Raw genomic sequence first — 24,868 nt, 5'->3', positions numbered from 1 at the left:
CCAGCCCTGGACTAATTGAAACTCTCCGAGATCAGCTCAAATCCTGGTTCCAGTTGACACACAAGAACAACATTTAAAAGTTAATCAACATACTGACATAATGTAGTACAAGAGCAGTTGATACAGACAGCTGGTAGAATCAACTTTATTTACAGAATGTTACTGGGAAAGTGTCAAGTTAAAAAAGTATGAAAACAGTCTTACAAGGACAAGCTGGTGATTGCATGTTTTACAGGGATTGCTTTGGGAACAACCACTAGAAATATGGGTGACCCCCAACAGCTTCCACGTTGGTGATTCAGCTTGCTATTTCCATAAACACTGTCTCTGCTGGACTGAAACAAACCCACCACAGCACTCTGCCAAGGCTTAGGATACAGACAAGTGATTTTTTTTTTTTTTTCCTGCTGCTGGTTTTGCTTTCAGTGAGACCTAAGAAAGAGCAAGTCTGTGAGAGTTCTGGTTTTGCTTCCACCTCTTTTTTAAAAAGAGCACAATGGCCTAAGCTAGATAGAGGACATGACAGCAGTACTAGACTCAACACAAGTGAGGGAGTGAAGTGAGGAACCATGCAGAAGGATGGAGGAGAACATTTAACTGTTCAGGAAAGTGAAACAGGCTTAAAAGGAACATAGTACTTTAAAAACCAAATATACACAGTAAGATCACAAAACTATCCCATCCTCCCCCTTTCAAGCCACAGAACAAGTCTCCCCAAAGGCAAGTTTCACAGTAATCGCATCACTGGATGCACACGGGACTGAGGACAGTGCTTGGGACTCCCTTCCAGAAACAGCACTGAAGGCAGCACAGGATATTCCACAGCCATGACTGAGGAGTTGAAGGGTGAGGATTCAAAGGCTCCATTTTGATGACCTTTAGTAACTGGCTTGAAAGATTAAAACAAGGAAAATACTGCAGCTAAACAAGGACCAGCACCAGCCCTCCTGAAAGAGCAATGGCCAGTAGGTACTGAAGATCTGGCTTTATCATGACTGCACCAGGTCCCATCCTCAAGGCTGTCCAAAGACTAAATAAATCTCTCATTTGGTGGCAAGAGTCACACACAGGGAATCAGACCTTTGTTACACAGACAGCAAGATGTGGACTTTTACTCTGACACTTGAGCTACACTGAGTGCACAGTACGTGACAAAGATGTGAGAGGGAGACCTAGAGGAGATGAGCAGCAAGGAAAGGCAAAGCAACTTCATCCTGTTCACTCACACTTAGGATATGCAACTTTAATCTTAAAGAAAGTCCCACACGTACAATGGAGAAAGGTCCAAACCATAGGCACAACTAAAGCTCAACTGTTATCAGCTACTCTTATGTACAGCTGTATAGATTCAAAAAGGCTATTCTAGGTGTGTATGTACAAAAGATTGTTTATACACAAGTCTGTACAGAAGGGTCTATACATGTAGTTCTCTGCAGAAGGAATCTATAGCTGCTACCTCTACACTAGAGAATATCAGCACTTCATTCACATATCTTACAAAAACAAACAAAAAAAAAAATAGACACTTCCAGGATTAAACTGGCTTTGTCTTGCATCTAAATTTCTTCAGGCTTCACTATCCAAGCCATAATGGATCCTTTAGTCTTGATGCAGACATGAGACCAGGACAGGTGCCATGTGCTTTAGTCTCTCAAAAAGAAATTTTGCACAGAGTACTAAAAATAAAAGCCCCAAAAAACAAACAAGAGGTGAAGTCCTGACTATGGACATTTTCATCCAGTCTAAAGAATCGCAAGTGTTCCACCCAGTGGTCACTGATCACTGCCGGTATTCCAGTTCATCTACACTGATGACTTTGGATGGCATGGAAGGGAGAGGCTGCTGCAAGACATCTGAACCAAACCATTTTGCAAGGCCAATGGGAGAGCCACTCCTCTGGCTGGGGCGATGGTCGAGCTGTGTGTGCCCGTGAGATAATCCAGTCCGAGGCAGCACGTTCTGAGGGGTTGTTTGCACACCAGCAGGTGATCCCTGTGCTCCAGAGCCTGTGAAATGTAAAGCTATTAGAGGTGAAGTAATACCCAGCACAGATTTGCCCTTGAGCTATCGCCTGGTAAGGCATGTGAGCTGAATGTGGCTTTTACTCAATCTCTGAGCCCTGGGAAATCTAGGCACCATGTGTTTATTCTCATTAGTACTCCCATAAATGGCCTGACACTGCCACTTCTGGACACAGTATCACGCAGGTTTGAGCTGGAAGACCAGGATCAAAGAGCATTTCCCTGGAGATGGTGGGCGGCCTCTGTCCCAGCAGGGCTGAAAGCTGCAAGAGGCAGAGCTGTCAGTGGCAACTCCTGTTCTGAAAGCAAGCGCTTCACTTGGGCTTCCTTCTGGCAGAGCCAAAGCTGCCTCACACCCACACAAGGTTAGTGATTATGAACAACTAAATCAGAGTAGTTCCTGCTAGCACAGTGCCCTCCAAGAGCCCAGCCAGCAGAGTACCTGGAGCAGGCTCCCAGTGTCCTACAGCTCCCACTGCTGGCTGTGCTCTGACCCACCTGATCGCTGTAGCTGCTGCTGCATCATCGCCAGCTGCAGAGGAGTCCCCGAGCGCGGGTTCAGGAGGTGATGGCTTGCTGTTGGTAGTGGGTAAAAAGGCTGGCCAAGCATGGGAGCAGATATTCCCTGCAAGTGAGACAGGTCCACTCCAGGAGGAAGCATACCTGTTGGATGTGAGCAAGAAAACTTCTTAGCTGATAAGCACAAGGAACTTAAAGCAAAACAAAACACATATATATATATATATATATATTCAGATGGGTTGGAATTTGTTGTCTGGTTTTACAGGTAAGTTCTGATGTAATAAACATTACTGGTAATATCAGTTTGTGCTGTTCCTAACACAAAGGTCAGCCTTAAAGAGAACATGCATTGACTTAAGGGGGAAAAAAAAAAAAAGCATGGATTACCTGCTTGCAGCAGAGGAAGGTGCTGCGGATGGACCCCCTGTGCCAGCATTCTCTGGACCAATCCTGGGTGCAGTTGGTGAGCAGGTCGTACAAGTGGTACATGGGGAACAAGGGGTACTTGATGAACAGGACGAAGGAAAGGGCCTCCTGGTACTGGGGAGGCCATTGTAGGAGTCTTCCTACCAGCTGATTTGGGCCTGTAGTCTTGCTCTTTGGTGCAACGATTTGCTTGGGTAAGAGGTGTGGAACATGCAGAGCGTTGCAGTGCAGGTAGTTTGGTACCTAAGGTGGGCAAAGTTCCTTGATCTGCATTCTCCACAGAACTAGACAGTAGGTTATCTGTAGCTAGAATTGAATACAACTATTACAGTCCACAGCTAGAGATTGCACCTAATGAAAATTAAAGCTAATGACTGGATTTGATAGTTAAGATTTCAGATCTAGCTGAACTGTACTCATATATATTTAATAGTGAGCATCTCTTTCCTGGATGCTTCTGGCCAAATTATTTCAAAAGAGTAATGAGAAGGAATATGTTCCACAGAAATCCCTTGACAGCAAGCTTAAATTAGACCAGAATCAGCACTAACTCCATCTTTAATTTTTTTTATTTTTTTTTTTTTTTTAGGAATTTGGAACTATCGGCATGGATGAGTCAGTGCCAAAGGTGACGGGAGGTACAAGGGATCCTCCCTAGACAAGATTATGATTTGGAGTTGCTCCAGAAATCTAGCCCAAAGGGGTTTTTCAGTTTAGATATGTTTGGGGGTGAGCAGCAGCCTTCTATATCTGCCACTGCTTAGCAAGATTTGGAACACTAAAGCACCTCAAGAAGCTACTTCCACAGACCATCCAGATCAGTTAGATAAGGCCTAAAATACCTTGGCATCAACTGCTACCAGTGGAGGTATTCCAGCTGGACTGCTAACAGGAACTGCAAGGTACCTCTGTATTACCAGCACTGAAGTACAATTATCCATTAGCCAGCCTGACTGGGTCAGGACACTGGTGTTGAGCATTTCCTTTTAATAGCCTCTTACATCAGTTTGGGTGACGAAATGCTTCCCTGATCTGCTGCACTTAAAGAGGTTAATTGGTCTCAGCTTTGGCTGTTCAGTTAGCATGTCTCAAGAGAACTCTTAAGTTTTCAATTACTGGTGCAGACTACGGAAGCATAATTGTTATTATGCTTGTTCATCAAGAAAAGGTACCAACAAAGTTATGGTCTTAGTGTCACTGTTGCCCACAAACTGACAAACCCAACACTGCCAGAAGACTACACTTGGAAGTGTATCCCCTCTACAGCTCTAGGTCCTCCTCTCATTATAGGCTCACTCACTTCTACACCCTCATCTCCGTGAATCAGGAATGTCTAAAGGTAGCCTGGGTGTATTATGTGCTGAAGCAATTTGATTCTATTCCAAATCCCATTTGCTTGTGATATTTTAAAGCCATTACAATACCTTCATTTGGTCTCTGATTTTCATCTTTCACATCACTGATTTTCATTTTCCCAGAAACTGGCTCCTCTTTGCTCTTCTCCTTGCTCTCGTACATCTTGCGAATCACCGAGGTAGGTGTGAAGGAAGGAGACAGCTGCAGAGGACACAGGGAGATGCAGTGCTTTACCCAGTGCTCATTATCCAGGCCACACTATCTCACTTGTGGGTGGACGCCAATTCTAGCACATCCTGTCCATTTAAAGCTCTTTTCAATCAGCCATGGTGTGCCCATGATTTTACTTCACTTCATTTCATAGCTTTATTCTCTAGTTTAAGCACTTCTCCTTAGCTTTTGCAGAAGTCCAATACCAAACCCAGCAGCTGTTCTCAAAGTCAAATGTACCTTAACAGGCTTGAAACAAAATAGCTGAGCTGTATTTAAAGTTACAGCTGTTTCCTCTTTGCTATTGGTTCCGAACAGCAGCTCCAGGGGAGTTCCTACAGAGCTGCTTTATCTGTATTAACTCAGGGCTGACTGAGCTGCAGAGAACTATTGCCTCATTCCTGTTTTCCCCCCATTCAAAGTCCCATAGCACCTGTGGAAGTCACTCATTGGAATACAAATAGAAGTACTTGTTTGATTTAGATAGTCTGTGTCAGTCCTGAGCTGCAAGTATTTGACCGATTCACTGGGAAAATTCAGATCAAAGCAACATTCTACACAGTGCTGAAGGCAGAGAGGCAGCAACTTGGCTTTGAGATTTTACTAATTTTCAAAGTGACCCTGAAGCTCCCAGGTATTATTTCAATTATTTCAACCTACACTTAGTTCAGACACTACATAACCAAAGATCAGTATTCTCTAAAGCAGCTAATGGCTTTCAGCACTTGTCTTCTGAAAACTCAAGTTCCAAGCATACAAGGGTCTGAGTTTCCATAATCACCTTCATTTGGTTTCAGAAGACCAGGCCAAGGTAACATTAACAGTTTTAGCTACAACAGTGGCCAGAAAGGCTGATTTCCAGGGAGCAGACATTCAGTTAAGCACAAAGTGTAACTCGTTCTTGTATCTGTGGCCACTGATACAACATGAACCCCAGTAACTCCTCTATGGCCTCCCTTTCTCCCACTGATTGCCAGTGCTACAGTGCAGTTACTGCAGACACCTCTACAGCTTTCCCCACCCCCCCAGTCCACCAGGTACTGACCATGCTGGTAATGGAGGCTGCAGGGGCTGGAGAAGATGCATTCCCTCGGTGTCCCGGGGCGGGGGATTTCGTCACTCGCTGCTGCCTGTTAAGGGACAGGGAGTCAGTAAGAAGAGGCACAGAATGAAAGGCAGCACTGCCAAGAACCAGTGCAAGCCTGACTGGTGCAGATATCTAGTGAAAGACAATATTCACACTAAAAATCAATTACAAGTGTACCCCTTAAATTTTGCAGTCAGTTGCTCACCTGTTCCTGTAGCCATCTCTGCTTTTGTCCATTTGTGGTTTACCAAAGCCATGCTGATAGAAGTTTGCTGCCTGTAGAGCCAAGTCATGTGGGAGTGTAAGTCCCTCTAATGCAGCTTGCTGTATCTCCAAGGGACTCATCTGAAGCAGAATTGCATAAAAAAACAAATCAAAGGCTGGATTTGGTTGTGTTTTATTTAAGATACTGAAGACTGACTGCTATAGCTACTAATGTCTTCACAAAGTGTCTGCCAACAGCCTCTTTTATTGACAGGCAATAGAAGCTTCAAAAAAATCTTGTACTTGAGGTACTCTAAGATGGGTCAAATTGCAATGATGTTTTGAGACTCTATTAAATTAGACTTTGCATCCTCACACTCAGAGTAAACTTCAGCATAAACATCTGAATGCAACAGCTGAGCGTTTCCAAAGGTTAGTTCTAGACCAGACACCACAAAAGAAAAAGATTAATCTACATTAAGCAAAAAGCTTGTCATCTGACCTGTGCTGCAACTGGGCTCATGGGCTTCCTTACACCTGGGAATGGATCACCAAGCAATTGCTGAGAACCTTGTCCAAAACCTAAAGAAGATTTAACAGTTGCATTTAGAAGAACTAACAGTTTCTTCCAATACATGCATATATCCTGATGTAAAACAATTCTACATGAACTAAGGATTCCCTGTGAAGACTCTCAGCTCACCCCTTATTTCCACACAGAGCTTTATCTCTTCCTTGTCACTGGGCCAGAGAGCTACAAAGGAGGCTACTGATGGTGTTTTGCAATACAAATGGCCAAACAGTCCTTGAAAATGAGACTCTTACCCAGTAGCTGGGCACGTTATCCCACAGCAGAACTCACTGTGAGCTCTGGCTGAACAACTCAACATTGGAGACGCTGACCTAGCTGCCCACCAAGAGCCAGGAAGCTTTTACAGTTCTGTAAAACATTCCTTAGAACAAACCCAAGTAATAACAACCCCTTTGCAGGCAGTCTCACCGAGGGGGGAAGATATCCTGTGGCGCAGGTAATCCGCGGAGGCGGCTCGCGTCGGGAACACGGGTGGAATGGGGGGAGAGGGGGCTCTTTGTGTCAGCAGAGAGGCTGCAGGTTCCAAACCACCCATCAGGCCACTCAAGACATTCGATGAAGCAGGTCTGGCAAGGGGTGGGCCAAGAAGTTCCTAAGAGTAAGTAATGAAGAATGTTCAGATACGAGCAATTTGCACAAACAAGTCATTTTATTACACTACAGGCCACCCTATTTATAGCAAGTTAGAGACAAGGGACTTGTGCAACTTATACACCAATTCTGGTTTGCCCAGAATTAGGCACTTAACAGGCTTTTCACTTCCAAGTTGTAATTACAGGAAATATCAGGACAAGACTCATTTCTAACTAAATTGCACTAGTGACTAGTTCTCTCTTCTCTACAGAATCACTTCTTGCTACTGACCCCATAATTCCCTTAAATGTCTTCTTGTCAAATAACACTTGTTCTTCCACTGGGGATATGCTTTTAAGTATTCCCCTCCCCCCAGTAAAATACCTGCAGAATATTCTTTGATAGAGGTTGGCCTGACATCTCTGGAGGTGACATTAAATGGCTTTCAAGGCTCTGCTAAGAAAATGAAAACACTGTAAATTAGACATAGATAAAATCAAACTCATTAAGAGACTATCCACATTTGTCTCAGTGACAGAAATAATTTCACCTGTTCTGCTAGAACAGTAGTTTATGCATCAGCCAAATAAAATTCCAGCAAAGTGAAGGGCTGAGCTGGCTCACAGATCTTCCCTAGCTAAGAAAAATGCCTTGTGCTGGATTGTATCCAGGTAGTTCACTGTGCCTCCTTCAAATTTGGGTCAAATAAATGGATTTATATAACTGTGTAAACTGGAGATAGAACATTCAGCCAGTGGTTAACTGAAAACATGCACAAACTGAAAAATGTTTGTATATTAGAGAAATTATTTAAGATGTTCTTCTGTGCACCCAAATAGCACATCAGTGCAAAGAGACAGTCAGAAATGAAAGTCTTGATTTAAGTCTGAAATCAGTCTGCAAATGCTTCACAGGGCAAATTTACATTTTTCACTATCTTTTTGTGAAGCGAGATGAGCCTGGAAGTCCTTGGGTGTAGTCTGGCAGGAAAAACAAACATGTGAGACTTCCTCAGTTGTTAGAAGTATGTTATGGTGCCAGCAGTGGTTGCTGATAGCTTCTGGGGAAACACAGTTTTGGCAGTTAGTGGCAGGATGAAATTTCATCCTACAATCTCATAGCCTAAACCTTAGTATCATCTGTTGTTTAACATTAATCTTCCAGCTAACAAGCATTCAGTTTTATCTTAGTACAAGTCAAGTTAAAAGCCAAGTTTAAAATGTTAGACTGTGCACTGACATAGCTGTATTAAAACAAAGTCACTAAAAACATCTGAGCTCCAGGTTAAGTGTTGGTTGTACCCACACCACAAGCATTTTAACAGAGGTAGCAATTATTAGACTTCTCATATAGCTTTAGAGTTCTGGGGTTTTCAGAAACTTCACTTGAAATCAATCCTGTGACTTCTGAACTGGAAAACCCTCGCTTTGAGTTACTTTGGCTGGGGAAAGGAGACCAAAGCATCTCTCAGTTTCCCCTCCAAACAACATTCTAAATGCAAGCCTGTATTTAATATCACGCTGCTCATGGATCACAGGTTATCAGAGGGGTTGTGCAAGGGGTTCCCTGATCAGAACCCAGGAGTTAATCCCCAGAGCCAGGGCTCTGCTACTCACATTGACTTTGGGCTGGGAGGGCAGGGTCCCACTGGCCTTCATGCTGCTCACTAGTTTGTTAAACGCCGTCATGTCTCCGTCCTTCTTCATCTGCCTGGAGCCAGTGGCATTCAGTGCTTCCTCCATCTGCTCAGCCATAAAGGGAGTGGCAATTTTCCCCTCCTGATCCACTTTCAGGCCTTTTAGCCCAGCTTCAACTTCTTCCACTGAAAGCACGACTCCTGAATGTGCTGAGAAATACAGAAGAAATACTGGTAAACCACGATTCTGTTCTCAGGTGAGCTAATAGTTCTTGTGCAGGTGTTCAATACAAGTTGGTTGAAAACAAGAAACAGCCAAAACCTTGTTTTCTGATCCTCTTCCCAGCTGTCAAACCATGTTTAGTCTAAACCTGTGTTTAGACTAATTCTAATATCCAAATTCAGAGAATTGACATGCACAACTACTGGCACATGAGACTGCCCAAGAGCCAGTTTAGGTTTCAGCTGCTAAGTTCTCCCTACCTTTCATTTATCCTACAAGACATGCAGTTTACAACTTTGCCTGCATTTAATAGAGAATATTAGTGTGACAACTGAATTGATTCTTTTCCAGTTAGGAAAGCTGCATTTACTCCAGGAGACCAGATGGCCTTCCAATCACAGTGCAAGCCATATCAAGTTGCTTGAAGCCATCATGAGTAGAAGGAATACATACCTGGAAAATCTAGATACTTTGGACAATCAGTTAACACACTTAACCTGATGTGTATAAAGTCTGAAGCAGATTTTTTGCTCAGAAATTAAAGCCTCTATAGAAAGATTCCACTGGCATAAGCAGAATAAGGTACAAGTGTTATTAGCAGTATTTTTTTCCTGTGTGTGCATATGTACATATATAAATACCTACTGGTGCCCAACATCAAGGCTAAACATGCCTTATGGACCAGCTAACACACATCACAAGGTATGACACCTTAAGAGAAAAGAAAAGAGACAGGAGCATGCCATGGGTTGCTGTAGCAGGATGTTGGCCCAAAGAAAAAAGAGATTTACTGGAAATTCGGGCAAGAAGGTGGAGAAAAGAAACAATGATGCAGACATGCAGCATGGAACATGAGCAAATATGATGCTGGTGGGCCTGAAAGCTCCACATCACTCCAAGAACTGTACAGCATTTTATGGGAATACAGAACCTGCATCAGGTGCTTCTGAGTGAATGGAAGCTTCCCCACAAACTTTTGTCCCTTCATCCTTGGTTTGTGAGGATCAAAGTTGAAAAAGTTTTTAGTAGGAAAGTCAGATTAAGCAGAACACAGAAAAGACTTGTAGCTCTATTCAAGTCAAATTAAGAAAGTTCTCCACATGTTAGCCAACACTCCCTGCTGGATGCTTAGGAACATTTGCAGTACTTGGATGCTTTCCTTCCTTGCTGCTTCACACAAATCAGAGCACCTTTGGTCAGTCCAGTTTACATGGCAATACATGCTGCTTGCCAAAGAGAAACCAATTTGGAATTAGACCTCGAGATTTCCAAGAACACATGCATTTTGTACCCTCTGTGCATGCTATGGGCCCAAACATGCAAATCCCTAACCTGGAGGTGGCCCTTGAATGTTAAAGTCAGGCCTGAACTCTGTTTAGAACAGCTGATGCTGGCAAAAGTGAATTCCAACAGACTTAGTTCCCTGGAACCCTCTGATTCCAGCCAAGATTTCTCTTATTATGCTGTGCTGTAGCTTTATGTTATTTAATTAATGCCCCAAACAGTACAGACCACTGTGCTTCAAGTGGCAGCAAGTCTTGGCAAGTTCAGAGTATGCACTTAAAAAAAATCACATCCTCAAGCCACTGTTCAGCTTCTTAGACACTGACACTTAATGGATCAACATGATTACAGATGCTTCCAAGGATGACTTACACTGTCAGTTTTTGGTAAAGCCAGAGGTTAAATGCCAGTTTCAGAGCTGACATTACCAGTCTCCAGTATGAAAAACTTATGCAAATGCCATACACAAAGCTGGAAACTCAGATCAGGGCTTGCATCATCTCATGATTGTTACTGGCCAGAAAAACAGTCTGATAGTCCTGGTGTCATCCTGGGATAGGATGAAAAGAATCAAGGATGATATGGACACAGAGCTGTTGAATACTGGGTTTCAGGAAATCTATAACACTGCCTACTCCTGGATGTGGCAGGTGAGGTTTCCAGAACACCAAGCCTCTTGCTGTGAGACACTGCAGCACAAGAACTTGACAATAGCTGAAGAGGCACTTACTGCTCTCTCTAAGCTTTTCCTTGTTGGCTGAAAGACTTGAGAGAAGAGGTTTTAAGTCCACTTTGGCTTTCTGTAGCATTTCTAGGATGTCCACTTTGTTTTCAGAGTGGTCTTCCAATGGAATGGGAGCAAAGTAGTTTCCAGAGTTCTGGCCAGGGGAGAGAATGGCTTGCTCTAGACCTGAAACAGCAAAACCAGGAGCACTGCGACATCAGTTCACCAACCCAATGGCTCAAGATGAACATTCACTGGTAACCAACCTCAACACGTCACTGAAAAGTTATGGCTCACACCCCTTGCCTGGAAAGTCATCAGGAAGCATTGACAAGAACATTTATAAAAAGAGAACTTACAGCTGCTTTACTGTAAGAGCTTCCAAAAGAATGTCAAGTGCTTAAACTGTGGGAGAATTCACTGTCCTGACACTTTATCTGCCATGTCCTTATTGAATGAGTAAGAAAGAACGTGGAAGGAGGCTCCCTGAGCCTGCATTGTCCTAGAGCCTTACCTGCCAGCCTCTCCAGCTCCTCATGGGGGGTGGATCTCAAGCTGCTTGACCGACTTCCAGAATGACTGGGATTAGAAAACCACCTGCTGAACCTGCTGGCAGACACTGTACCTTCCCCCAGCACATCCTCTATCAGCTGGTTATGGGAGGAAAAACAAAGGGAAAAAAATCTTAATGGAAGCAAGGCAAGCAACATCTCTGAAAAGCTTTACTGTGCAACCAGGATTCTTCTGCTACAGACAACCAGATGCTGCTCTCAGAGTTTCAAAGCTTTGAACTGCTCTTTTCCTTCCAAAATGGCACCATTTGTATATTCAGTTAAAATAACCCAGCGTACATCTCTTATTGACAGCAAATATTTGCTCAGAGTAAAACTGTAACTGAAACAGCACAGAGCCCCCTAAGACCATGAAATACAACATTCTAAAGTGGAAGTGTAAAAAAAAAAACCCAACAAGTATTCAAAAAAACAGTGCATTATAAAATGTAATTCAAAGTAAATGTTTTTATATCTTGCAAGATTAAAGCAGTTAAAGCCTGGTCAACAGGCACAGATGAGTTTCAACATGCAGCATGTTTACTTTTAGACACAAGAAGAGCAGCTTCCTCCTATCAGAGAAGTTGTTTTGTCTCAAACAAGTGTCCCAGCACAGTTTACAACAGCAAAAGCAGGACAGTATTGATCCCCTTGGTTTTGATTGTTTGACTCCAACACATTAGAAGAATTAAGACAAGTAATGTACAAACCTATAGTAACACTTGTCACAGACATATCACCATCACAAAGAAACTCACTTTTTTGACAAATTATAACATCTGCCCATCTGTCTCATCAGCAGCTATTTTGACTTGGGAATTCCCTGCTTTTGAAAGGAGTCACCATCTTGCAGGTATGCTGAAAATCAGATTGTCAAGTCTAAAGACACATCATCTATATAATTCTACAGGGAGAACAAACTCTCCTCCAATATACTTGTCAAATTACTGCCACCATATGATGAATCTTTGCTGACACAAACCCTTTCAGAACATTACTGGTATTGGTAACAGTGCAGCCAGGTCTCCCAGACAGTATTCACCTGGGATCTCCAGGCTCACTGCCTTCCAGGAAGCCTCTCCAGAAGATCCGTTTGCTGCAATTCCCAGACTTATATGGAAAAGGTTGTTCTCAACTATACTAAATTTGTACAGTGACTCTTCTCTGAAGATATCTTAAATACTTCCAAAGAAGATCCATTCAGGATGACAATTTTGAGTCTTGAAGTAGTGATCAAAAGAAAGGAAAAATAGTCAGCTAGCTTGCCTCAAACACTTTCTTTGGAGATGGATCCACTCCCAGGGATAACACTTTGGCAGTGACATCCTAACACTCCAAAGCTACATCTCTGCAAATTCATTGTAGACTTACACACTGCACAAAGCAACTTGCACAAAGCAACAGGTTTTAGCTTTCACAGAATGCAGCAGAAGCAGCAAAAATGCTTCTCATGAATACAGCCAGTCTTAAAAATCAAAAAACTCACCGAAGCCAGGCCAGGAACACTTTTATCCAAGTTAAAGAACTCATTGAAGTCAAACTCTCCTGGAGCTGGTTCTTGTAAAGCAGTTTCTCTAGGAACTTCTTGATCTGCTGGAGTTTCATTGGCAAGGACAGTCTGCACTTCATCCTCTTCTACCACTCCACCATTGCATTCTATCCCTTAAAAAGAAAACCAAGTGGCTGCTGAATCACTGAACTCAACTATTTCCTGTGGGAACAGTGCCCAACAGCCAATGCATTTGCCCAGGGATTAGAAGCACAGGACCAAAGTACCCCACCCCCTGTGGTATCTCATCAGTTATACTGTGCTGGCTGCCTTCTGCTGCACACCACACCCCCTAGCACAGAGCTCCCAGCCTGTTATGTAGACCATCCAGCTCAAGAAAATAAGAATTGCCTTTGAACTGTGCATTAACAACTGCCCCCTGCTCAGCCCAGGGAGCACACACACATCAGATGTGCTGCCACACCAAGCACACACAGCTGCTGCTGGTTTTCCATCAAGAATCCTCTGGAAGCTCCTGCCTTCTTGACTCAGGTTCTTAATGTTATAAGCACGTGACAAATATTGCTCCTCCTCCTCCACCAGGAGCAAGGCACCTCTTGCTTTAAAGACTTCTCAACAAGCTGGTGCAGGTGCTGCAAAAAAGCTGTGACATGACTACAAACCTCCTGTGCTTGGAACTGCACTACAGTTCAGAGACACCCCAGGTGCAGCTGTTTATTCACTCATGTTTGTCCACCTGCAGAATTTCTAGCACTAAAAAGTCATCTTCCCTCTTGCCATACTGCAGCTTTTTCAGTGGTAATAATCACTGCAGACTTGGAAGTCCAATGAATGCACACAAATTCAAGTCTCCATATTCAGTTCACAGCCACATTCCTGGCAGCTGTATGCCCAAATCTGTGTTGCTAATGTTAGTATTACTATAAGGAAAAAATGTTTCAAGTTCCTCAGAGCATTAGCTTAATTTAAACCAAGGCTTTAGCACCCAGCAAGATACAGAGGTGAACAAGACCTTTTTAATAACCTATCAACTCCTGCTATCATTCAACATCCATACAAGGTTTTTTCCCAGCCTCTCAACCCTGCCTTTGTTTGGAAAAAAAAAAAAATTAGTATTTTACCATCCAATTGATCTTTTAGATTGTAAATACCTTTACAATGCCCTCTCTATCCAGGAACATGCCACAGTGGCAGACAAAGCCCTGGTGAATGTCCATTACCTTCTTTCAGGGAGGCCGTGCGTCGCCGTGTACGTTTTCTCCCTTTGTGATCTTCCTCCAAAATTTTATCATCAAAGCCTGTGAGCTCAATGGTTTCAGACTGACTCGTAGGACCAGCAGAGAACCACTCAGGCTCCTCTTCAGTGTAAGAGTCATTCCTCCTTCGCTCCCCAAAGACACGTTTGCTGTCACCAAACTCCCTCTGAAGCGGGATATTAACAACGTTAACCATAAAAAGCTGCTTCAAAAGATTCCTCCTTCACTTCCAAAGCAAATGACCACTTTTGAGGGGTTTTTTTAAGGTTTATACACACTCCCTGTATGCTCAGTAAACTTTTAAATTTTAAACTTCACAGCCAAATTTCTGCTTCATTGCACCACAGGCTATTGATCCACAGGTGCCTCTATAAACACAGATCCTAACATGTAGGTTAGTGGTTCTTTCTTTTTAAAAGCAGAAAATATTTAAAAGAAGCCTGAAAGCGCAGAAAGCCTCCATTCACTGAGGTTAAAAACAATACTCACTGACAACTGCTAGGTTAAGAACTACAAATGAACTATGAGACTTTTGAGTATCTTGCTGGTAAGTCAACCACAGGCAAGGTTTGTAAGATAAACAGTGTTAGATGCATCCCAGTTGAGCTATCTGAAGGGATGTAACTAAGTTTTTGAAGCACCAAGTGCTCCCCCTTTACACCATAAAGGTGATTTTAAGAAGAAATGGCCTCCTGTCACAGGACACTGAACTGCTGTGTGCACTCGTCTGCCCCCGGTGCTTTCAGTGCAAAGTGCCCCAAAACTCAGATTTAACAAGCAAAGAGGAACAGAAAGCACAAACCCTGAAGCGTTTGTCCTTGTAGTCCCTGTCACGGTCTCGGTCTCTTCCATCCCTGGAATCCCCACCCCGATGGTCTTTGTCAAAGTTCCGGGAAGAGATGATTCTCCCACTGCCGATCCTGCGGCCCCCGATCACCCGGACCCCGTCACTGTCCTTTTCCAGGGGGCTCCCCGCCCGCCGGGAGCTCACAGAGGCAGTCACGTGACAGCCACCCCCAAAGCTTCGCCTCTGGGGACTCAAGACCACATCCAAGTCATCTTCTTTCACTCGCTCCCTCGGGTCTGCAAGTCAAAGACCACACAAAAAGCAGTACATTTAAAGTGCTAGTAAAGACAAGGGAGTTGTCTGCTCCACAGCCTTGCTGCTATCCCAGGGCTTTTCAAAGGACAACACTCATGGTTTATTTTGGGAAGCTAACCTGGCTGAGATCACAGGAAGAGCAAAGAATTTACAGCTGGATATTGAGGAATCACTGTGGTCTCCTCAGAAGTACCTGCTTTGCCACTATAGATCTTCTAAGTACTCAGCCTTGAGTTGTAGGGAAAGAGTGCCCTGCACTTGCACTACCTCCTATATGGCAACAGTGGGAAAACCGACTGCTGCCCAGGTTTGTTCTTAGCTAAGTTACCAGAAAACCAACTACAGTCTAGTTACAGCAACCAAGACTTCCCTGACACTTATTCTATGCAGTCAATCAATTTTCAGAAATATTTTATAGAGTCTTCTTTGTGTTACCCCAAAGGAAAGGTTTTGCCAACAGCCCAGGTTCAGCTGGGATCTCGTGCTGTAAGAACACTCACCTGCTATCTTACGCATAAGAGAAGTCCGATCTGAATCCAAATCTTTTTTAAAGCTTTCCACTGGTGAAGTTCTTCCTGAAGTCGGATATAAAGATGCATGCCACTTCTCTGGATCCCAGACACCATCACTGTGGAAACAGAATTGCAGGATTGTTTGCTGCCCTGTAGTCTAATACATAATTCATGGTGCTGTTGCTGCTGCAAACCCAGAATTCACTGGTCAGCAACCTGTACAAGCGAAACATCTTTCACACTCAACTTCTCAATCTTTGCCTTACTCTGGTTTACTACCTCAGACATGGTATTTGCATCCCTCCTGTAACAGTAAGGAAGTATAATACCCACCATCAGGTTATAAAGGGTAGTTATTGGTGAAGTTAATCTGGTACACTGAAAAACAGCTCAAGAAGATCATATGCTGCTGCTCTTAAGCATTCAGGTAATTTTATTTCCTTCTCACACTTACTACTACAATAAATTAATCTGAATAGTAAACAAACTGCTGCTTAGCAAACCTAAAACCACAAGCAAGAACACTCACCTTCATTTTTAAATGAAGTAATCATGGGAGAGTAATCCACCAAGCAAGGCAGCCTGTTACAACCTGACCCAGTCTGTGCTACACAGCCATCTCTACTGTAGGTAGTTTTTCCTGCAAGTCTATCAGACTCGTGTTGTGTGAAGTTATAACATGAGACCCAGCAGAAAGTAATCTCTGAACAAAGCACAAAAGCCCTGGCCAGAGCACTGAACCTTTTCTAGTGGATTAGTACTTCTGAAAACTGTCATACACTGAACTCTGTAGCACCTACATCACCCATCAACATAAGAGCACCTCTTAGCTAAGAATTTCTTGCAATTTAAACTTTTATTTTGAGAGAAGTGCATATAGCCTTTGTATAATTAAGAAAATACCTGTCATATTTTTCAGAAAGACAAGAAGGTCTCTTCTTAGAGTAGGGACGCTCTTTAATATCAAGCAGTTCCTCCTAGAAAAAGAAATAAATCAAGACATTAGTTCCAGTTCTCATCCAGACAAAATTTAGGTGACTCAAACTGTCTATTCCAAACTGCCTGTTCAATGCAGTGTTGCAACTGGACAACCCCAGTTTCACAATATGTTGTTTCATATTCTGTGAATTACTGCAGTGAAAGTTTCTGTTTCAGTTCTCTTTCAGTGGCCACTGACCAAACACTTATTTGGAGCACTGATCCTTACTAGGTCAGGTTCAGTCCTTGGGAACACTCCCAGGCTGTTCACACCATATATGTTTACATATTCACTTCCCTGGACAGCTCAGCTTATAAGCAAGACAGGCATCACAGACACTGGAGCTGCTGAGCTCTCAAGGAGGAATCAAAATTGCTGTGTTTAATGTTCAGCAGGTAAAAAAAGCATTGCCACAATACCAGTTAACTGGAAATTCCAGACAAACTCGCCATTTCTGACCATCACCAATTCCAAGATTACCAGAATGTATCTTATACAATTACCCATTCCACCCAACTCCAAATCAATGCTGAAAGATGACTTGTTTTCCCACTTTGTACCAGTTTTCAAACAGTCTTTGGTTTACCATGGGACACCCTGAGTCAGTCATTTGACTGGCAATCAATCCAGAGTTTGCTACACTTGAAAAGCACTATTATTGATGTGATCATCAGTGCTTTAAGTCATCATTAACTTGGCTGCAATCAAGATCCACATTTCTAATTAGACTTACTCCTTCTCCCTAGATTAAGTTCCCTCAATCTGCCTTTCCCTCCCAGCTGTACTGAACTGATTCACAACTGTGCAGAAATCAGTAGCAGCTGGAAGGATAAAGAAATCCTAACAGCAGACACATCAGCCAAACTGAAGGAAATCTCTTTACCTTTTCCCCCCAAGAATACAACATCCTCTAGAGCTTTTACATCATTATCCCCATGTGATTAAAATGAGTTCATTAACTATGTGGGCTTGATACTTGAAAGTTTCCAGATGGCAGTTTGGTAGCTGGATAAAACCTACATATACACATTCAAGCATCATCTTGTACCAGCCTTCAGCAAAAAGAGCTCCATTAAAGGGAGGAACACTGCCCTCCCTGCCCACAAGCTTCCCAAAATAAACCTCAATCTGTGAGTAACATCAGTGCTGTAATACTATCACAGCCTGGTGCAGATACTACGAGTATTAACAGCCCTGTCCATCACCACATCGGGAATGGGCTGTTCCTCTGGCCACGAGAGGGAGTCCACAGGCTCTCAATCACATCCTATCACAATCCTTCATTCAAGTGAGGAAAATTTGAATTGTTTCTTGGCTTTTGCTCATTAGCTGTGCACTCGTGGAGCAACAGCTTCCCACGAGCTAGAAAAGACAAGGCTTGGACTATCCAGAGTAGTGTAGCAGTCCACTCCTGGAACAGAGGAGATGAAGGCTGGTACTTCCAGAGTGTGGTGTTGGTGGGTTCTTGTTTAATTCACACACTAGTACATTTAAGTAGGTGGGTGAAAAGTATGTTTAACTGTTAGTAAACAGTTTTAATCAAACATCTGAGAAATACTCACAGTATGAGCCAATTGTTTTCTTACTGGCAGTAAGTGAATATAAACCACTAAAGGAAACCAGTCCCCTTTCCAAATCAGCAGCACATATCCCAAAACAGTGTTCCCTCAATCCCTAATTAGTAGGAAACTGGAACATCTGAAAACGCCTTACAATAGTGATTACATGAGCACCTTAAACCAGCTATATTTAACCTGTTACATGTAAAAGAACCATAATGAGGAAAGATATTTCAACACAGACTGATTTCTGGTATTTCTTGATTTAGACTCCTTGGAAACCAACAGGTAAACAAGACTAGATACCTTCTGGCACTAGTTCTGCAACTTCATCCTGATCAGAAACTATAGGTACTGAATTAACAAAACTGATGCTAAAAATACATTGGTTTCAGTGCACAGCCAACACTAGCATCAGCTAAATGCTGCCCAAAAAGCAGGATTTGAAGCTACATTCAGTTACTACTCTTGAGAGGAACTGGGCAGGACAGAACAAGTATAGATACCACTTTTTCAACAGGGAAAGTTTAAAAACAGCTCCTCTCCTTCACTTAAACTGAATAGCAAGGCCTGAAGTATACTTTACATCCTCGAAGGTTAAGTGCCCATCTTCTCTAAGAAGTTACAGAATCAGAAAGCCATGCCATTCCCATGAAGTTTTGCCAGTTCTGAAGTACGTGGTTTATTGTTGATGTCTAGTTAAAATAAGCCAGAGCTCCACTATCTCAACAGAACAGGGCCACAATGATAATTTTTTTTTCTTTTAAAAAACAACCTACCAGGAAACCAACAGCTCTGAATTCCTCAAGTAAGATAACAGTCAGCAACAGTAAACTGTCTCACCCTGTTCCACACTTCAGGCCATTTGCTGTAAAGTATCTTAACAGATTTCCACAAAGCAATGACCACCTGTTCCCACAACTTGCAGCCATAGGAAAACCAGCCCCCATTACAGACTCTTTCCAAAGGCAGTTTTCAACAGTGGTACCAGAACCCCAAACAAGATTTGAGCCCTAAACATAGTACATCAAACTTACTCAGTACTGAAATAATCTTTAACTGCGAGTTATTTAGTCATTGTTCTTCCACTCACACACATATTTAGGTATCACAGTTAAACAAAAGCACTCGTGTTCAAGTTTTAACACTAAGCGCTGGTTGGAGTCATAACTGCTTAAGCTTCCAGTGGCCAATTACGAACAATTCTAAGGTTACAGAAGGCATCCAGTAAACATGTTAGAGATCCTGATAAGATCTCGTGTGCTACACCTTCCTAGGAAGTGGCACCTACTGCAAGGAAACATTTTGGTCAACCTCTTAAAGGAACTCTGCTGAAAGCAGAACTAGAACTGTGAAGTTCAAGTGCTTGAGAGAGCTGGTAGAACAACATACTTCAGTCTCTACCATTACCTCAGCACATGCTGTGGGGTGCTCAGATATTAAAACGAGGTGGTGGGAATCAAGAAGTATCTTGAGGACAGGATTGCACAGCAACATCACATTTAACAAGCTGCTCGTTTTACACCACCTTGCAAATCCTAATCCAGGCAAAGGCTTTTCAGCTTTCACCTCACTGCTTCCCTCTTACAGAACCTCCACCTCCCACTCTACTTCTGTGGCCAAGAGCTCCAAACACAACTCAGGGAGGAAAGGGGAGCTGACCTTAGTGTAACGATGTGGGTATTTGGTTGGGATTCTGTTCAGCTCCAGGAAAGCATCGCCATTTTCCGTTTCTGTTACACCTCCTCTTTTATCCATGGTTACTTCAAAGCCTTTGACCACGGAGCTAATTAAAACAAAACCAAGCCGTCAGATTTGAACCCCTGCGGTTCTGGAGGGAGCGTTTTCCCTCCAGCCCGAGCCAGTTCGGCACTCGGGCACCGCAGGGAAGCGCCGGGTTCCCCAAGAGCGCCCGTTCCTGGCCGGTACCGCCCCCCGCCCCGTCCCGGCGGCTCCGGCTGGAGGGTCCGACCCGCTCCCGCAGCCCAGCCTGGGAGCTCCACCACCGCAAACCCCGCTCCGGGGGCACAGCCGGGCCGCGGGGCCGCCGGACCCGCCTTCCCACCCACCTCCCGGGCCCCGCCGGGCTCGGGCTCCGCTCGCCCCGCGGCGCGGGGGCAGCGCGGCCCAGGCGCCGTCCCGAGGCACGGGAGCCGCGCGGGAGTTGGGCGGCGGCGGCAGCGGGGCAGGTGACTCAGCGGATCCCCGCCCGCCCGCCCGCACTCACCGGCGGGCGTCCCGCGCCGCTTCGCTCCGCTCCAGGCCTCACCGCCGCCCGCGGCGCTTCCTGCTCCGGCCGCCGGCCCCGCTCCGCCGCCCGCCTGCCCGGTCCCCGCTGAGGGGCCGCGCGCGCCGCGGGCCGGCCCCGACGCCCCCCCCGCACAGCCCCGGCCCCCGCGTACCCCGCGCGCCGCTCCCGCTCCGCCCGGCGCCGCCTCCGCTCAGCCGCCGTAGCCGGGGCCTCGCGCCACCCGCCCCGCACCCATTTAACGCCCCGCGCGCAGGCGCGGCGCGCGCGCGCGGCCCGGGGGCTCCCCCGCCCGGCGCCTGAGAGGGGAGCGGGCGGGGACGGCCGCGGCCCCCACAGGGAGCCCCCGCCGCGGGCCGCCCGCGGCACCGGCGTCTCACCTCGCGAGCGGCGCGGCGGGTGAGGAGTGACGCGGGGCGCGGCGAGGGCCCGCAGGCAGTCTGGGCGGGCAGCCCTGCGGGGCGGGCGGCCGGCGGGGCGCGGGGAGAGCCATGTGCGGAGCGGCGACCCCGGACGGGCCCCGATCCCGTCCCGGTGCCTGTCCCCGATGCCGTCCCGGTCCCCCTCAGGAGCGCGGGAAGCGGCGGGACGCGCGCGGCCCCTCACGGCCATGGCGGGCGGGCGGTGACAGCGCGCTCGGCGGGTGCTCCCCTCTCTCCGCGCGGGCTCGGGGGTTTCCCTGGCACTGCCCTGGCGTCCCCACTGTGCCCGCGGGTGACAGGGCCGGCCTGGCCGAGCCTGCACTGCTGCCCAGCCCGCCCCGGCCCCCCGCGCCACAGCCGTGTGAGCGCAGCGCCCCGGTGTTCCCAACCGGTGCTCCCAACCAGCCGTTACCCGACCCTGCCGGGTCTGGCATTCCCGGGGGACAGCGGGACGGAGGGTGATGCAGTGAGCGTGGCAGCTGATTCGGAGACACCGGACAAAGCCTTTCGTGGTTGGCAGTGATGACCAGACGTTGTTCTCGACATGACTTTTAGGAATTTACTGGGCGAGATTGCCGGCTCCGCGTGCCCGCGGCTCTGCCCTCAGCACTCCCATCCCTGCGGCCACAGGAGCCCAGCGGGGACCCGGGGCTTCCAAACACCTTGGGCAGAGAGGGCTGTGTAGGACCAAGGAATTTCTTGTAGGATCTGGTGAATAAAGTGTTTTCGTCCCGGATCTTTAATGAAAGTTGAATCCCAGCATTAAAAACTGTAAAGAATGAGACAGAAACAAACAAGAAGTAACTATTTCTCAATTTTTTTCTTCCACGACAAAGTGGTGCATTATAAATGAGACAGCACTGCAACAATTGCCTGGTCTCCCCGGGCCAGCTTGCTTTCCAAACAAACACACGGCGAGACTCGATGGCAACCAGCAGGCCGCCAGTCTGTGGCTCAGTGGTTGTTATGAGGTGCTGTGGCTTTGAGAGGCCCTGATCCGTGTTGTGTTCCGCTATTCACGTGGCTGTTATGAGCTGAATCGCTGCTCTGTTGGCTCCCAAAGGCACACCTGCCGCGGGTGCTGGACACTGGACGCTCCCAGCAGGAAAGCCCGGTGGCACAGAAATGTCAGGACACTGTTTTTCCCTCACGAGTGCGAGCGGCAGCTTCCCCTGCCCGTGCTCGGTATATCCCGGGCGCTCCGGGGCCGTTCGCGCCCCGCCCGCCGCCAGGGGGCGCTGTGGCGGTGCCGCCCGGCTGAGGGCGGGGAGCGCCCGCCCCTCACGGCGGAGCCGCCTCAGCTCCTCCCGCTCCTCCCGCTCCTCCCGCTCCTGTACCCCTTGGAGGCGGCTCCGTTGGGGCGGGCGGAGCTTCTCTTGGTGCCCGTTGGCTCCGTGTGCCCGGTCCTGCTCCGCGTGCCCGATCCTGCTCCGCTCGCCCCGCGGTCCGTAGCACCCTCAGCGGGGTGGGAGGCGGGAGTTGCGGCCTCGGCCCCAGCCCCTCACGGCGGGGCTGCGGAGCAGCATCGTGTGGGTGCCGAGTGTTTGGCACAAAAATTCAGGGTATAATTATCCGCTGAAAGGAATTCCGTGCAGAAAAACCGCGGAAAAATTGTGTGGGTTTTTTGTTTGTTTGTTTGGTTGGTTGGTTGGTTTTTTGTCGGTTGGTTTGTTGTTTTGGTGTTGGTTTGTTTGTTGTATGTTTTTGTTTGTTTGGGGAGTTTTAGGTTTTGTTTGTTTTGGTTTGGGTTCTGTTTGGCTTTCTTTCTGTCACACCTTAAGCCAGGCTTATAGAAATACCCCCTTGAGATCTCACACTTACAAGGAGATGCCTGTCCATAAGTCCCGGTGCTTTCCCAGCCTCTGACTCCCCCTGAGGCCTTTGGAAGGCACAGGGTTCTGTGCACACAGAATTTCTCCCTGGAGTTCATTGTTTTCTTCATTTCTGTGTGCTTACGAAGGAGAGAAGCTTAGTGTTAAAAAAAAAAGTGAAAAGGAATCAGTTTGGTTAGCTCCTGATTGTGTCACCCTTGGTTATTAATTTGTTTTTAAATAGGGGAACATAACTTGGAGTCATCCTTTTGTAGCACCTTTCTAGCACAGCTTTGTTTTAGGTAGGCACAGTTGTTGCCTTAGGATTCAAATGGTTGTAACTTCCTTACCATTAGATTTTGTCAGCACATCTCAGGGCAGCGAGGGTGGGAGATACACACTTTTCATGTTGAACATTTGGAATTGCATTGTGCTGTTTGTGTGCAGGTCACCTGAGTGGAATTCGTGTCTTTAAGATACTGCATTTAGCACAGATCCATTTGATGGATTCATTACAAATAACAGGCACCAATTTATGCTTTGTCCAAAGCTGAGAGACAGCACAGCAGAACAGAGAGTGAATTTGTGCACTGCAGGCTTGGAACTACAGCAAAATGGAGAAAGTCAGGAGCAGGTAAGCAGTAAAGACCTCAGCTGTAATTTATTTTTATTTTTAAATGATGGCATCTTAGGCTTTCCATAGGACAGAAGAAAGTTCAGTTATTCTCGTAGGAGGCCTTAGTGGTCTCTATGGAATGCTTGCCTAAAAGCAAAACGAAATGAACAACAAACACCCCACTCCCAAACCCATCATGGAACACAACTTTATGGGGGTTTAAATTATCATAACATTTAAACATAAAAATAATGTTCCTGACTGGAACACATTTGAACATACTTGTTGGCTCAACAACAGATTAATCTGTGGTGTCAGCTCTCTTATTCTTCCCGTGCTTTCATTTTCTAACTTCACAAGGGAGAAATGATCCATCTTTGACTCTTATTTTACATAGTTGCCATAAGTTCTCATGGATGTAGGCTATCATCACTAAATATCTGCAGCACGTATGATGTTTCAAATTTAGGAAAATCATTAGATTTTCACATTCCTTAGACTTCAATACAAAACCTCTGCCTGTTTTACCCAAGCTTGATATTTTTGACTCCTTTGTGTGACGTTGCCATCGCGTATGGTCAGATCAGGTTTGCCTTTGGAGCAGATGAAACAGTTTTAAAGGGAGTTGGCCCTAATAGGTGTGCAGGAACCTCGTGCTTATTTAGCTGGACTTCTGGAACTTGCATTGTTCTCATCACTCTGTGAAACCACCATTTTTTTCTGGCTGCAGCCGTGTTTTCCCCAGCTCAGTCCAGGTGATTATTAGGGTGATTTTCAGACTACCCTCTTCTGTTCTCTCTTCTGGAGCTCAAGAATGTGTTTGTAGTTCTAATGTGCAAATTCTCAGGGTGGTGGCAGTATTTATTTCAGGAAAGAAGCTTCGATACAACTGGTTCAGCAAGTTTCATCTGGTTAGAGGTGTTTTTTATCCTTGTTTTCAGAAAATTACCAAGACAAAATACTTAGAATTCATAAGAACACACGTGTTATTTTTTCAGATTTTACATGTGAAAGCAAACTGTGTGATTGAAAAATATGTCTAGTTTTATTTTTTAATGATGAATATGTAAAAACAGGAAGAGATTTTTAGGGTTTTTTTTTGAGGAGAAACATATTTACTTAAAATATGACTGAAATTAGGAAAAAGTTGCTTGTGAAAGAACATTTCATGTTAAAATGGAAAATTCTAACTTCAGTTCCCAAGTCCTCAAGAGAATTCTTCAGCAATAGATATGTTTGAGAATAAAAGGCAGAAAACCACGTTCAGATCTTCTCTGTAAGGACACCTTGTTTGCACACACGGGAGGGGAAGCACAAATGCATTTTAGTGCTCTTTCATTTCAGCTTTAGAGGAGAAAAGAATTGTGTGTGACATGATTGCAGTGAAATGTGTCTTTCTGCTTGTGTTGGGGAAACTTTAACATTAAAACTCCAGATAGTGAAA

At 45.4% G+C, this 24,868-nt stretch overlaps 2 protein-coding genes across 15 annotated transcripts in view; one reads left to right on the top strand and one right to left on the bottom strand.

Moving 5' to 3' along the window:
- Positions 1-129: 129 nt before the first annotated feature.
- EIF4ENIF1 (eukaryotic translation initiation factor 4E nuclear import factor 1) lies at positions 130-20,771 on the bottom strand. 8 transcript variants are annotated; one of them, XM_017813956.1, is made up of 19 exons: positions 20,730-20,771; positions 19,990-20,113; positions 16,693-16,766; positions 15,778-15,905; positions 14,978-15,258; positions 14,140-14,341; positions 12,896-13,071; positions 11,373-11,508; positions 10,865-11,044; positions 8,608-8,837; positions 7,376-7,447; positions 6,827-7,010; positions 6,329-6,408; positions 5,828-5,967; positions 5,581-5,665; positions 4,394-4,526; positions 2,931-3,275; positions 2,520-2,684; positions 130-2,006 (listed from the first exon to the last, which is right to left on the bottom strand). In XM_017813956.1, exons 2-19 carry the CDS (start codon positions 20,083-20,085, stop codon positions 1,780-1,782), a joined length of 2,934 nt encoding a protein of 977 aa, XP_017669445.1. In that variant the 5' UTR covers positions 20,086-20,113; positions 20,730-20,771; the 3' UTR covers positions 130-1,779. The 8 variants fall into 8 exon arrangements, with proteins under 8 accessions (XP_017669445.1, XP_017669444.1, XP_017669450.1 ...); XM_017813955.1 differs by lacking the exon at positions 20,730-20,771 and adding an exon at positions 20,555-20,628; XM_017813961.1 differs by lacking the exon at positions 20,730-20,771 and adding an exon at positions 20,555-20,628 and having other exon boundaries at positions 2,931-3,212.
- A 138-nt stretch (positions 20,772-20,909) lies between these two features.
- Positions 20,910-24,868, top strand: part of SFI1 (SFI1 centrin binding protein) — a 28,586-nt gene continuing 24,627 nt past the window's right edge. For 2 of the 7 annotated variants that reach the window (XM_017813954.1, XM_017813953.1), the window contains exons 1-2: positions 22,341-22,441; positions 23,256-23,442. In XM_017813954.1, coding sequence (XP_017669443.1) covers positions 23,423-23,442 — 20 coding nt within the window. In that variant the 5' untranslated portion in view covers positions 22,341-22,441; positions 23,256-23,422. Of the gene's footprint in view, positions 20,975-22,340; positions 22,442-22,526; positions 22,613-23,255; positions 23,443-24,868 lie in introns of those variants that run through there. The other 5 variants (XM_017813952.1, XM_017813947.1, XM_017813949.1 and 2 more) reach the window with 4 other exon arrangements.

Source organism: Lepidothrix coronata, unplaced genomic scaffold (genome assembly GCF_001604755.1).
Source record: "Lepidothrix coronata isolate B3197 unplaced genomic scaffold, Lepidothrix_coronata-1.0 Scaffold44, whole genome shotgun sequence".
Classification (NCBI taxonomy): domain Eukaryota; kingdom Metazoa; phylum Chordata; class Aves; order Passeriformes; family Pipridae; genus Lepidothrix; species Lepidothrix coronata.
Note: the sequence above shows the minus strand (reverse complement) of the source record. Positions and strands in the feature narration are given on the sequence as shown.